Genomic DNA, 14386 nt, shown 5'->3' with positions numbered 1-14386 from the left:
TGCACCATGCACACGTGGGTCTTTGACACTCACTTTATTAATTCATCAAAAACGCGTTATGTTACTGACTTAACTACCGTTTTGGAATAATACCTGTATCGTCTTTTAAGAGTAACCGGATGAATTCAGCTGGTTTGGAACTGCATTTATATATTGGCTTTTATACAAAGAACCTGTTGCCCAAAAGTGATAGTTTTATTTTTTCCTGACACAGCCATCATTCCATAAACTCTTACAAAGGGAGGTGGCTGCAGCAGTGGTTGTAGGTGTTGCGAATAATGTGACAGGGCAGAAGCTCAACAGGTGCAGCCCTCTGCCATGTGGAAGGGGTGAGGTTCCCAGCCTTTCCAGCATTTCTCTCATACTCCGAGTCCGTTCTCATTGTCACTGCAGCGCTGCTGGCTTCTGCCTTCCCAGGCATCTCCTGGCCATTACCCGTCTGCCATCGCTTCGTCTTTTGTTGGAGCTCAGGTCTTCTTTGACATCGAAGAGCTGGCACCTTTCACTGCACTGACACCACATCACTTTTCACAGTTAAAGAAAAAAAAAATTGTCCTCTGCTGCAGCAGTTTTTAAAAGGTAAATTTAAAGCGGAAGGCTGATTGTCAAATGGCGTGAAGATAAACACTGCAGGAAACAACAGCCCTATCGCTAACGAGTCCTTAAATGCTATGAGCCAGCAGCTGTGTGTCTTGGTGTCCCCAGAAGGTGAGGAGGAGCTACAGAAACAGCTGCGTCAGGAGGTGGGGACTGGTCACGTATCTTGCAAAAAACAACCTAATAACTACTGGTGTGGGAAATAACTTTACAGGTATGTACACTTCAGAAGCTAAAGCTTGCGGTTACATTATTCCACAGGAGGAGAGAAGGAACCTCGGTGCACCAACCCAAGTAGATTGTTGCACTGAGGAAGTACACAGTGCTTGTTTTGTTTGGGATGAAAAAAGCTTTCCCTCTTCTCCCCCTTCCCTCCCCCCAAGCATGTGGGCATCCCTTGCCGCTGCCCGTCCCCACCGTGACTCCTGCTTAGCGGGGGGGCAGGGGCTGCATTTGGAGAGCATCATATGTGTCCTTGGTCGCTGCGCTGAGCCCCTGAGAAAGAGAGAAACGGAGGTGAAGATTGGGCTTGGTTCTCCAGAGGTGGCTGTCAGGTCAGGAAGAAGATGCTGGGGGTGGCAGAGCATCATTGTGGTTTTTGCTTCTTACAGAGGTTATTTTTTAACTCGTGAGCATTTCCTTGGTCTCTCTGTGGTGTCACTTACCTGGAAGCAGGATGCAGCCTGAGGAACTGTTAGCAGTGCATGGCTGCAGCAACTCATTCTGATTTACCGATCTTTAAAGTACACTTTAACTGCACATTATTGACTGTTAAGAGCCAACAAACTGTGAGCTCTGCTAAGACGTGAAATCCTGAACAGTATTCTCAGGACTTCTCCATAATAACTTGAAAGGGAAGGCAGGTGCGATGGAGGCTGCAGTTCAGCTGCAGCGATAGATAAAGGGGGCAGCTGTGGATGCGTTGCTTACCTGGTAAACAGCATCGTTCCCTTTTCCTCGCCGCCGCTGCTGCTTTGGGGAAGCAAAAGAAGCAGAGATCAGTGCTTTACCCTTTTCACCAAAAGAAAGAGAAGGCTGAGTGCCCCAATCCTGAACTGCTGATGCATTGAGGGAGAGCCCACTGGTGAGTGCCACCTGGGCTGGAGCCACCCCAGCCTGCTGCAAGGGCCATGGAAGGAGAGAATTTGCAAGGGAAGTTATTTTGATGTGATGATATTTTCCTGTCATACTGCTGTAATGCTGCTATTGCCCGATTCTCTGTAGGCCAGGAGGCGTGGCAGCATTCCTGCTGCTTTGTGGGCTGAGAGCACACCTGAAAATAAGTCCATGTGGTTTGAGTTGCTGCTACAGGTCAGCTGGTGCCTGAGTGACTGCCCACTCCTGAGACAGGGGCTGTATGTTCCTGTCTCTAACTCATGCTTTGCAGCTTCAAGGTGGGAACCCAGGATGGCCGAGCTTGCAGACGTGGAATGGAGGCTGTGTGCCAGGCCCACGGCTGGCCATAACCAGCCTGCAGCCATGGCCCCGGGAGCATTTCCTGCGTGGTGCAGATGACAGAGAGCAGTGCCCACCCCAGTTAACACTGCAGCAGGCTGTTGAAGGGTCACGTGCGTAGAACGAGGGAAGGTTTTGTTTCCTTCCTCACCCCGCTGGTAATAGAAACATTCATGAGTAAAACCAGGGTGAGACTGAATAAACTCACAGCTCACAAACCGAGCCTGAATATGGCAGATGGGCCTTTGGAACAATAAAAAAAAAAAAAGCAGGAGGTGTTAAATATTGGTGTTGCTTCATCATTTTTCAATGCTAAGCTTTCTCTTGAAATCCCCTTTTTTCTCTTCTCAGAGGGAAATCAAAGGTTACGTGTAAGACACTTTGACTCAAAATAGAACCTGTGTAGGTCACAGCAATTTTTCATTTTGCCATAAACAGCATACGGAGACGGTCTCTTTACAATACAGGCATCCCTCCCCCGACAGCGAGCTCACTGAACTGAAGCTGTCCCCTTGTCACTATCCTTGGACACAACAGAGCTGTTCCCTTATAAATAACAGAGAAAATGTGCAGGGAGGGGAATGTTCCTCCAGTTCCCTGTCTGCAGACAACCGTGCAGTGCCTGCAGGTGTTGACTTGTGGCTATAGAGCAGAACAGACATGGTGGCCCACAGAGAGACATTGTGAAACTCCACCTCAGGGCTGCCCTGGAGGAAAGTAAGTGCTCAACAGTGCTGTGACCTGAGCTTTGCAGCCCTTGAAATCAGGCATTTCCTTCAGGTATTCCTCATTCATCCCGGAGGATGACCGAGGTCACTGTCAGAACTTTTCTGTGAAAAGTTGCAGTGTTTCCCCCTTGACATTACTCAGGCTCCTCAGGAACACCACAGCTGTGTATGGGCCATGTTTCTAATGCCAGTGGCACAAACATTGTTGTCCGATCCCCAACAGGCTTTCTGGCTGCTGTAACTGCAGCTTCATCTCTTTCTGCTGTACCTATCACACCGGGTACTACAGTAAATAGGTAAATGCCCTCAGCTGTAGGTGCCCTCACACAGGGTTGCTGCTCTGCAAGGGAGCAGCAGTGAGCAACACCCGCCCCCGCTCCCATGAGGAGGGACTCACCTCTCCCTTCTTCCCAATCTCACTGTATGCGTCGCCCATCTTGTCCTTCTGCAGGGACTGCAAGGAAGAGGGGGAAGGTGTCAGTGTCACCAGAAAAGTTAACCCAGTCCCCGTGTGCCTGTGCTCCGCTCCTGCATGTCTGGGGCTGCCATGTACGACCCAGCCTCAGTGCAGAACTATGACCCCATCCGGAGAAGGGACAGTGGTGGTCTTGGCTGATGTGCAGGAAAGCGTAAGTGAGGCACCATCAGCTCTGCTCAGCAGCACCACACTGTCTCCAACAATTTAAATGAAGAAAAATGACCGAGTCATTTAGCTACATTGGTGCCACGTACTGCACTGCACCAAAACTCTCTGAAGAAAACCTTTAAGCAGAGTTTACTCAAGAGACAAAACCCAACACGCTGCTGTGGCCCAGGGACAGGGCAGTCTTTAACACAGTAGCGTGAGAGGTAAGAGAGAGGGGCTCTCCCTCCCTCCATTCCACAGGCTCACAACCAGCACTGATCAGAGACTATGAATCAGCCATGGAAACCAAAGCTCACTTCTCAGCAAGCACTGAGCACCTGGATAGAACCAGGGTGAGATGTGAGCATTAGAGTTCGTGGCTCTGTCCTTCAGAGCACTGGCCACCACGTTTCACCAGAGTTAAGTCTATCAAGAGGTCCCTAAGCAGCCATCCCCAACCCCTAGTTCTTTACTCACAGTGTAAACGGTGTCGTGGGGGTTCTTTCTTCTCTGCTGTAAGAGAAAGGAAGAAAGTTGTCCACGTGTTGCACTGCTGCTGTCCTGCCACCCCTATGTGCCTATGGGTTTGCTCTAAGGCCCAGCTGCAGCTCCATGGACACAGCCAGTTGGGCCCAGCTCGCCTCCACCCGAAAGGCTCTGTTAAAACAACTTGTTTGCTAGACTAGTCATATGATTTTAATAACTGGAAAAAAATTCTTAACTCTGTTCTCTTGTCCTCTGTTCGACCCTCCCCAGCTGCCACCTGCAGGCACGCCCCACAGAAGGTTTCCCCTCCCTCTTCTTCTGAAGCTGCTGGGCTCTGCAGTAGCAGCAGTTGCTCCGGCTGCTGCTTGACGCTGTTGGTGCTTGCCCGGCAGCACCACATGCAGCGAGTGCTCACAAAACACTCATTTCCACCTCGCCTGCCCCGCATCCGCCTGGGCCGGGTGTCACTTCCAGCAGGGTGGCTGTGAGCTCTCAGCAAAGCGGTGGGGCACAGATCAAAGGAAAGGGGGAGGTTTACTTTTGTCCCTGTCTGTGAACTGGATTCAGAGAGTAGAGAGGGGGATGTGAAAGGAAGCTACCTCGTGTCTCCCGCCTTTCTCAAGGTCTGCGCCTCGCCTGGTGCCCAGCACATCGTATTCATCTCTGTGCCCACGGGACAGTTTCTGAAAAGAGAAAGGAAGAAGCAGTGGTGAATGTCACAATCATGAGAAAATAGAGCGTGAATTAGCACGAGAAAATAAATGACCCAGCTTGGAGTCCAACTTCATGAGTATTGCAAAAAGTTTTTACCTCTTAATTTTTACTTTTCTTTCAACAAAATTGTCTACAACAAAGCTATGGAAGCCAGAAAGAGTGGTCCGTGCAGCAGAAAGCTGCAAACTGTTTACATCAAGAAACTTTCCAAGAAGAACTGAGCTGAAAAAAAGCAGGAGAGAAAGGGAGACCGAATTCCATGCCCTCTCTCCCACTGGTGGTTGCATGTACAAGACCTTGTTTGTTGTTGTTGTTGTTGTTGTTTTTGTTTGTTTGATTTTGCAGAGCAGCTCATCTACATTTGCATCAAGTGGATGCAGAAGTTACACATCTCCCATCTGGAAAAGGTTACCTTGGAAGAGGGCAAAGGAGAGATTTCAGATCAGAAGAGCACAGTTATTCTGTACACTGAGTATCAGTATCCAGTGCTATTGGAAAGGTGACAGGTGGTAATTTAAACTGAAAACAGAACATTAGTTTTCATAAATTACACGGTTAAATGGTGGAACTCGTCACAGGATGTGGCTACAGTCAAGAGTGTGAGAGAAAAATAAAAATAAAAACAGTAATCAAGGCAATCAGATATACAGCCAGAATTCAATGCTACTATGAACAAGCAATTCATCTAGAAGGCCGGGCAGGTGCTTGTGTCCATCCTCTCATGGCAGGGAGAGCCTCTGATGCTGACTGTGGCCAGGCCACAGGGTTGGGTGGGCCTCCAATATGGCCTCACACAACAGCCCCAATCAGCTTTGATTTTTCTCCATGTAACTCTCCTTCTAACTGCTACGCTGCACACCTGGGTGCAGTGCTTTCATCAGCTGGTTCATCCCACGTTTTGTTGATACGTAGGCAATTCACTAAGTGCCTGGACAGGTAGAATGATTTAGAAAAAGCACACATAACACAGCAGATACTCACATTATACACATCGTCCTGGCCCAGCAGCAGCTGTGGTTCAGAGGACTGGCTAAGCTGGAAGAGAAACCATACTGTGAGCAGGGGGACAGAGGCTTCTGTCCTTTCGTTCCTTTCTCTCCTCTTGGCAGAAGCTGGGCAGCCCACACACAGGCAGTCTGTGGCACTGATGGAGCTGCAGCAATACAAATCCTGCTCCACACAGGACTGCAGTTAATTGTTGCAGGCAGAAAGGGCAGCATTAGGTCACTGAGAGCAGCTCCTTCGTGCTCGACTTTTTTTGGAGAGTGTTATGCTACATTCTGTATTGCATTAATCTTACTGAATTATTATCATACATTAAATCTTTCTTAAAAAAGCAACTTTCTAGTTGAGCTTGCATTTAGGCCTAGGATAAATCTGATTTTCCTTTTTTTTTTTTTTTAAATAAAAATTCGTAGTAATTACAATTTATCCACTCCATGCTTTCCCTGTGAGAGCCACTGGAGCCTTTGACAGGGCCAGTAATTTACCAAGCATCTTCTATTAACAGAGCCCAACATCAGCCACATTGTCCATAAACAAAAGGCCATACCAAGGCTGTACCTTTGGCAAAAGCCACCATAAAAAAAAACTCCACTGAGCAGGAAGCAAAATGAGAGATGCTACTCCTTAGGAAATATATAAGTTCTAGGTTTGGGTCAAGACAAAGAGCTGCCCAGAAGATGCTCCACTGGCCTCATGGAGCTTCATGACGATGATGTTTCAGCTCTGCTGCTTTTGGCTGACAGCCCGGCATTACCATATGGCTTTCCTGGTTCCTTCCTCCCTGCAGCAGCTTCCTTGTTACAGCTCAGCACCACACACCTCACCAGCAAACAGCTGAACAAACCAGACAGACAGTGAGCATGCTGAGGGCTATAGGCAAGGGCATGTCTGCCTTCTGAGACATTTTACTACTTCCTTCAGGAACTTGGTATTGTCCTGAATTTTCTGCACACCCTCTCTTTCTTTCCAATGACAAAGCTGCAGAAGAAACCACATCACCAACCATTTCCCAGCTATTCTATCCAGAATCTCTGACTGCATGCATAACTGTGGCATCAAAATACTCTCAGGTAGTTCAGACACTTTCCCTTCACTCCTGAACCCTCAGACAGCATTTGCCCAAGATACTCAGGTTGGTACCAGAAAAAAAGAGGAAAAAAAAAAGAGAAAATATTAAGTTTTTATTCTGAGAGATGTGCTTCCTGCTTCCACCCCATTTTCCAGCTCAGCCCACCATGCTAGCACCACAAAAGCCAAATGCATCAGTGTTTAGACAGACTGACCTTAGCTTTCACAAACAGGGCCGTGATGATGACTGCGTAAATGAAGAGTAATCCATCAAGTAAGTAGCAGAGTCGGGGGTCTGTCAGTCCAAGAACTGTTACAGCATCTGCACAGAAAGACCACATACATCAACAAACAAGGCCATTTGTATCAACATGTGCTTGACAACATACACGTGGCACTGCAGCGCAGCACTTTAAGAAGTGAAGCCAGTACAGAGGCAAGTCTGCCTGTTTGCAAAGGAGATGGAAATCTGAATGAGGAATCATAGAAGAAATGAGCTTGGAAGGCAGCAATGGATGTCCAACCCAATGGGGCCACTTGGAGCAGGCTGCTCAGGTCCTGTTCCAACTGAGCTGCCTCTTGTTGGGTGGATCCCTTTGAGAGTTAAAAAAAAAAAAAAAAAGAATTCTTATAGCTTTGCTGAGGAAGAAAATCTGCTAATGCCCTAATTGAGAGCTCAATAAAACTGCTCTTCAGAAGATGCTGGTGTTAATTTCATAGTCCACATTCGTGACATGTTCGTACCCCAACCACATCAAGCAGAGCACAGCAATGCTGATGGTTTTCAGCACCTAGAGTTAATTAAATTGCTCCTGTATCAGGAAACGTGCAGCAAGCTTGAAGATGCAGCTGAAAAATAAAAACAATTCAGGTCAAAAAGCCAAAGTAAATATGGATCTAATACGCAGCTCCAAGACCACTGCCAAAGGAAAGGTGCATTTCACAGCTATTAAAAAAATCACTTAGAAATGAATCTGAGGCATGCTTTGTACAGACAATTGGAGGGAGTTCAAAAGAGGAAGATGAGAATGATCAAGAGCCTGTGAAACCCTTCTACGGAGATAAATTGAAAAGAATTGGTATGATTCATCTCCATCCTAAGGTGAACAAAGTATGGCAATTCCTATTAACTGCATGTGATGGATAGCAGTTGAACCACTTAATGCACTACTTCAAGGCACTCAGTTACTCCCGTGCTGAGAGCGGGGCTGCTCTGTGCAATGGGCTTTCTCTCCAGTCCATCCAGTCACAATGGAGATTTCATCACATTTGCAGATGCCATTCAGGCAGCGCAAGGGAGTCTCCTCTACAGAAACAGAACTAATGGTGATGGTCTGCAGCACTGCTCAAGGATGCTATTTGTATAAAGCATGGCTGCAAATCCATGCCTGGAAACTCGGTAATCCAATTGTATTTTCTGAAGTAGAAGATCAAATCACTGCTCCCACCAAGAAGCTCACACAGCCAAAGGAAACACACATTTTCAGACACCCAGTTTTGTTTTAACTAAGGATTTGCATTCCATTTTTTAAAAATGATACTTAGAAACAAATCTATGAAAGTAAAGTAAGACTAAGATCTTAGATTGCCTTCCTTCTTCCCCTCCCATTTTCTATGATTTATAAAGAAACATTCAACAATAACCACTGCGTTACCTTCTGGATTATCAAACCTCATATACATAGGGTAAATGGAGAGAGATTAAGATCTTTGCCTAACATCACGCATCATGTATTAAGCCAACCAACAAGCTGAAAACAGCTTCCACAAGTTCTTCTAGAGATTCAGAGGATAATACTTAATCCAGTGCTGGTTCAACACAAAACTAGCCTCACGGTGCCCTGTGCACCACAGTTTTCCAGTGTTTTTCCAGTCCGAATTTCAGCAGTCCATTAAAATGCACAAGGATCTTAAAGCAGGATGTCTAAACACGGGCACAGTGCTGGAGAAGACTTTTTTCCATCAGCACATTATCACTTGTTTATGAAACATAGCACAGAATACAAGCTGTGTTTTGGCCATGTACAACATTACAGTTTGCTGTTTTCCTTGGCCTTAAAACCAAGGAGCAAAACAGTAATACTATCAGGATTCATGTTGTAAGACTGGATGCTAGGCAGCAAGAATAATTAAATTTGGAGAAAAAAAAAAAGAAAGAAAGAAAGAAAAGAAATATTTCAGGTCATTAATTCCTACTTCTTCATGCCAAAAGTGCATAATGCATTATATGCATCCTTATGCATTATGGAAACATAACGTCAGGATAAGATGCTGTAGGAATGTGGCAAACCCAACATATTTCTGCTAGGATCCCTTCCAGGGAGGCACTATCACCAACTTCAAGCACTGCAATTTTCCTCTTGATTAATTTGAGAAGAAATAGATTTAGAAAATGGAAATGAGGATAAATGTGACCAAACGCCAAACACTTTCCAGCTGATTTGCTGAAAGAAGACCAAATGTGTGCAAAAAAAAAAAACAATAGTAAATGATCTCTCGTTTCAGTCTGAAGGTGAAGAAGTTTAACTTTTTGCCCACCTTGAACAAGGCAATCTTTATGCCCTCGGAATCTTTCCAAAGCCTTGTCGGAAACAGAACAGAGGGGAGTGCCTGTCTCATCTCTGGAAGGGGACTCCTCACATACCCAAACAGTCAGTCATTCTCAGAAAAGCACTGCTTTCATTTCTCGCTTTTGCGAGAACTTGGTGCAAAGGGCTTTCCTGAAGCAAAACTTGTGATGCCTCCTAGAGACAGCAAGCCAAGCACACTGCGATGGCAGAACCCGGATATTCAGCAAGCTCAGCTAACAGATGTAAACTATGAAGCTCTTTCAGCTTTTGTAGGGGTTTTAGATTAGACCCATGCTCTTTTACTAGACTCAAATTCAACAGGGACAGCAGAAGTTCAGTCTACTTAATGTAAAAGATGTTCCCTGCTCTAACTTTTGTATTGCTAAGTGTCCAGAGAGGCAAGGCTTACCACTCAAATGGTTATTTCTAGCTTTCTTACTCCTTCCCTTAGAGATTTCTGCCTGAGCATCCCACAGCATAACTCACTCCAACCTGACTTCTATGGGGCAGCCTTGTTGCTACTCTTAAAAGAGTTCAGTTTCTAAAACTAAACACATACTATGGCATACTACTCAAAAGAACTCAGTCTACACATCTTGGCTCAGTGGGAATCCCAAAGTCTACACGCAGTAAGGCTGAAGGCAGAGACACCAAATCAAGCACAAGATGCTTTTAATCGCAACCAGAGGCTGTTGGTTGCAGCAGATATTCACCTAGCACTTTAAAGTTAGATTTTACAAAGAGCAAACAAAGCACAAGGTTGCTAAATAGCTTGCAACTAACTCACGGCCCATGGCTCCAGTAATCAAATATACTGATAACATGAAGAGTGATTCCTAAACGGAAGATTTATAAAGCCCTTCCCACTCATCGGTGCACTGTTCTTCACATCTCGGGGCTAACGCAGGAAGGGACTGCTTGGATTTCATGGGTCATACCAAACCAAATGCAGAGATGCACAAACACAAGAGATGTAACAGGGCTGTTCTGTCTCAGAATGAACTCAAATCCAACACATTTGATCAGCTGCAAGCAGAGAAGAAAAGCACAGCAGTCTGAAGGCTTGACGTGCCGGAGGGAGGATTGCAGCTATTTGCAGACACCAGTCAGACCACAAGCAATTCTTTGCATTGCAGCCAACACAGTCCAAAGCTGCAACAATTACAGGAACCCCCCTGCAGGTACAGTTGGGCAAAGCCGTGACCATACACTCATCATTGCTAATCCTATTGGAATGAAAACCAGCCTTGCTTTCCTTTCCTTTCTCCAGGATCAGTTTTCATCTAACTCACTGACAGCACAAGACCTAACCCATGCCAAAAAAGCAAGCAACAGCAAGGACAGTAAACCTGTATCATGAATGCCATCTACTTTTTTTAGTTAAGCTTATAGCAACGCTTTACAAAACTTGGGTGGCTGTCATCCAAGCCTGCAGACAGCTTTCAAGATTTACTTTAGGGCATCCATTGGGACAGTTCAGGTTAGACACTTTCAAGACTTGCAAAGTTTCAAGATGTTTCGTTGCAGTCTCTTTACAAACGCGTGCTTCCAAAAAGGCATCTCTGTTGCTGAGAAAATTACCAGTGAAGCTTGCCGTTGGGCAGAGAAGCGGTTAAATCACCTCACAGTGGCAGTGGTGGCACCAGGTTATGGGCAGGAAGGAGGCTGTGCCGGCCCTAACGGCTGGGGTTCTGCACAACGTAGCTACAAGCGCTGGGGTGGGAGAGGCTCAGCGCAGCCCTTCCCATCACAGCCAGTCCTCTGCTGCCGACCCACTTAGTGAGGGGATGTTTGTTTGCTAGGAGATGGCACACATGTAATGGCACTCACGTATAGAGTACAAAGCAAGGTTGGTTAAGGGGGTTGGTTTAATATTAATTCCTTGCATTTTTTGTTTTTTTTTTTTCTTCCCAGCATCGCTGGCCAAAGCTTTGCCTCTTTCCAGTGAACTCGAACACTAAGCCCTTCATGGGTCTCAAAAAGAGAGCCAGTGGAAGAGCAATCACAGCATGGAAACATTCCCACAAACAGTGCCTATGTCCTCGAGAGAACCCTTCAGCAAAAGCTCTTAGGACAAATGCTAACTCCAGAATCTCTTGCAAGTTCCCCTTTCCTCCCATCACTACATTTTGTTATAAGATCAAGTACCTTGGGATGGATTAAGTACCTTACCTCAGGTTGTATTAGAGCAAAAGGAAAAAACTGCTGTATTTTGAGATGTATCTCATCGCACATGGGTAGGAAATTGCAAATACAAAGAGAACAGATAAACACACAGACTGACTGACTAAATTAAAGACTGTTGGAAAGCAATGCATTCCTGTATGGAAAAAAACATCAGAAGGGAAGAACATCCTTATTACTAATTGCACGATGCCATGGCTTTATTTTGCCATCTTTAAGACAAGGATAACAAAAGTAATATTTTAACTGTAAAAAAATGTCAAAGTGCTCTCCAACTCTCAGACACTGGGAAGTTTTTATCTTATTAATCACTTCTCTCTGAAGAGAGAGAACTATGGCAAAAGCAAAGAAAAAGGATCCCCCAAGCTCTCATCATAAAAAATACTGCATATTTACAGCATGAGCTCAAACCATTCTAAGTCAACATTTGTGCCTGAGATGAAAGCAAAACTATCATGCTTTACCCATATCTACAGTGCATGCAACTAATATTAAAATTTATCAAGTTAATTCCAGTACCCAACATATCCACATCCAACACGTACCATAGACATGTGTCTCTATATCACCAGTAATAAATGATAATGTTAGCAGAGGTACCTGTTAGCCTTCAAACTACTTTTGTAAATAGCAGGCATAGTCTCTGGTCATGCCTGCTATCCATTCTGGCAGCTCATTTCTGTTGTATTACCTCTATGTATTTATTTATTTTCCCAATTGTTAATTGGTTGTAACAGCTTCTATGCTGAAAATGAACATGAGAGCTTCCAAGCAAAGCTATCTAAAATTAGTAAGAACACCAAACTTAAGAATCTCACAGTGAAGATTTAGGAAAAAATTAATTTCCATGGCCGAAGATTACAACAGAATTGTACTTTTTGTAAAACAAGGTTTTGGCATTGTGGGCTCTCTGTAAGAGCATTTATATTTTGCAGTTTTAAGTTTTTCAGTGTTGTCTGTTGTAGGCAGCCCAGGTAACCATGCTGTATTTAAGCTTACATTGCAGACGTATTAAAAACATGAAATCCTTTTCCCAGAGAGGCTCAGCTTCGGGGTCCACCTGCTAGCAGTAATTACAGACAATATTGCACAAAGTTCTGGTGACCAATAGCAATACTCAGGGTCAGCTTCTCTGAAAACTACAGGCTGTATTCTGCACTCCCCTGTCCAGGAAATCTCCATCGATCCCTGCAAGCATTTCATGGTGAAGAAGAGTTCATGTTCTCTATGTTGAAGACAGAATGGGATGATGATAGCAAGGCGGTAAAGACCTAGAGATTTCATACGGTTCTTGAATGCAATGGTTTCAGAGGGGCAGGAGGAGTTACTATTTGGACATTTAACATGTTGGGATTATTAGTTCTTGTTTGTTTTTCTAAGGAAAAAAACCCAAACCAATATTCCACAGTAACAGTCAATCAGAGTGAGTGCTAGAGTTGGGTATCAGTCCATCAAAACAAACACAGCAGGATCTATGATTTTTATATGATGAATCATATATGGCACTAGTAGTGGGACTTCAGAGGTTGATCTGTGTTTGCATTAAACAAAGAGCAAGCTGAATTACAGGCGTATGAAGTCAGCGTAAATGGGGAAAAAAACTAATGAAGTCACCCACCATACTAATTTGTATTCTCTCTTATACCCCAGCTACAAATAATGCCCACTTCACTCCTTCCCCCTGGTTTTATTCTTATCCTTGAACTAAATGCCTGTTCGGCATTCCTGAATATGCTTCAGACCCTCTCCCATCCCCATGTCCCTGCTTAGCCCCAGCCTAGCCCACAGCTGGTACTTGTTGTGGATGCCCACCAGCCAGCCACTGGCAGCCACAACCCAGCAGGCCTCTGCAGAGCTCGTGCTGCTGCCATGCAGGTGCTGACTTGGAGTTTGTCCTTCTGTCTAGATGCCATCAGTCCTCTGGCAACCTGGAGAAACCTACTGGCCTGTTGCCTGCTTGCATAATGAGGTACAGTCATTCATACCTGGAAAGGAGAGCTATCATCATCGATCTACGGCAGTTTCATCTACAGCACTGAGTTTACCCTATTTGCTTTTCTTCACAATTTTTCAGGAAAAGATAATTCTCCAGAAACACTGCACACAGAAATCCTATCTTGTTGCTTACAACTACATTTGTCTTGTTTTGTTTTTCCTGGAGGAATGCCACAGCTACCTGTAGAGCATTTAGATCCCTTGTATTTCTTCATGGCATCTTAAAGCGCAGTAGCAGCACCCAGTGACTAGACCAGATACAGTTTGCTGAACAAAGCTGTTCATATCTGAGTTTTAGTGCACATTTCCAAAGCAGTCACATAAGATGGGATGTTAACTTCACTCTCATTCTCTAAGTGTTGAATTATGCATTACACTATCACTGTGCTGATAAAATTGCTTGCAGATCTCATGAAAGATGTTTCTTTAAAGGGCCTTAATGCTGCTTCTAAAACGGATGAACATTTTCACATTGTATTTACTCTAAAAACCCCCATCTCTCTCCACAAAAGCTTTATCAGGAAACCTCCGAGATGTGCAGACAAAGAAAAACTGCCTGGAAACAGCTTTTTTTTTTTTTTTTTTTGCTTTCCGTGTGCAAGTGAGTTGGAATTTGAATGCAAGGGGAATTTCTACTATCTCAATTTTTCATAATAGTCAGTGCTTAATTAACCTTTTTTCAGAACACAGCATTGGAAAGGGCAGTTAAAGTGCTAGGTGGGGTGAAAGATGGCCAAATGCCCGCAGGTGATAAATTTTCCCCTACATGTGAAAAGGCTCCTTCTGCTTGCTTCTGCTGTGTACTCCCTATGAAAATCCTGCTGCTGCTGCTATCCACTGGGACTTCTTCCTGCCACAGAGCTGACTGCTGGATGTTGTACTACTTAAAATATGTAACAAAGAGCTGGGCTGTCCAGGCAATCCATTGGCTATAATACAACAAAACAGCATTCTCCCTT

General features: G+C 44.8%; 1 protein-coding gene across 2 annotated transcripts in view; it reads right to left on the bottom strand.

Moving 5' to 3' along the window:
* Positions 1-19: 19 nt before the first annotated feature.
* Positions 20-14386, bottom strand: part of CD247 (CD247 molecule) — a 46305-nt gene continuing 31938 nt past the window's right edge. The window contains exons 2-8 of one of the 2 annotated variants that reach the window (XM_031612619.2): positions 6894-7000; positions 5587-5640; positions 4491-4574; positions 3883-3918; positions 3178-3234; positions 1528-1569; positions 20-1092 (exon numbers count right to left, since the gene is read on the bottom strand). In XM_031612619.2, coding sequence (XP_031468479.2) covers positions 1027-1092; positions 1528-1569; positions 3178-3234; positions 3883-3918; positions 4491-4574; positions 5587-5640; positions 6894-7000 — 446 coding nt within the window. In that variant the 3' untranslated portion in view covers positions 20-1026. The remainder of the gene's footprint in view (positions 1093-1527; positions 1570-3177; positions 3235-3882; positions 3919-4490; positions 4575-5586; positions 5641-6893; positions 7001-14386) is intronic. The other variant, XM_090152686.1, reaches the window with a different exon arrangement.

The sequence above is a fragment of the Phasianus colchicus genome, chromosome 1 (genome assembly GCF_987193195.1).
Source record: "Phasianus colchicus chromosome 1, bPhaCol1.hap1.1, whole genome shotgun sequence".
Taxonomy (NCBI): domain Eukaryota; kingdom Metazoa; phylum Chordata; class Aves; order Galliformes; family Phasianidae; genus Phasianus; species Phasianus colchicus.
The sequence above is the reverse complement of the archived record's forward strand: the minus strand, read 5'-3'. Positions and strand labels throughout refer to the sequence as shown.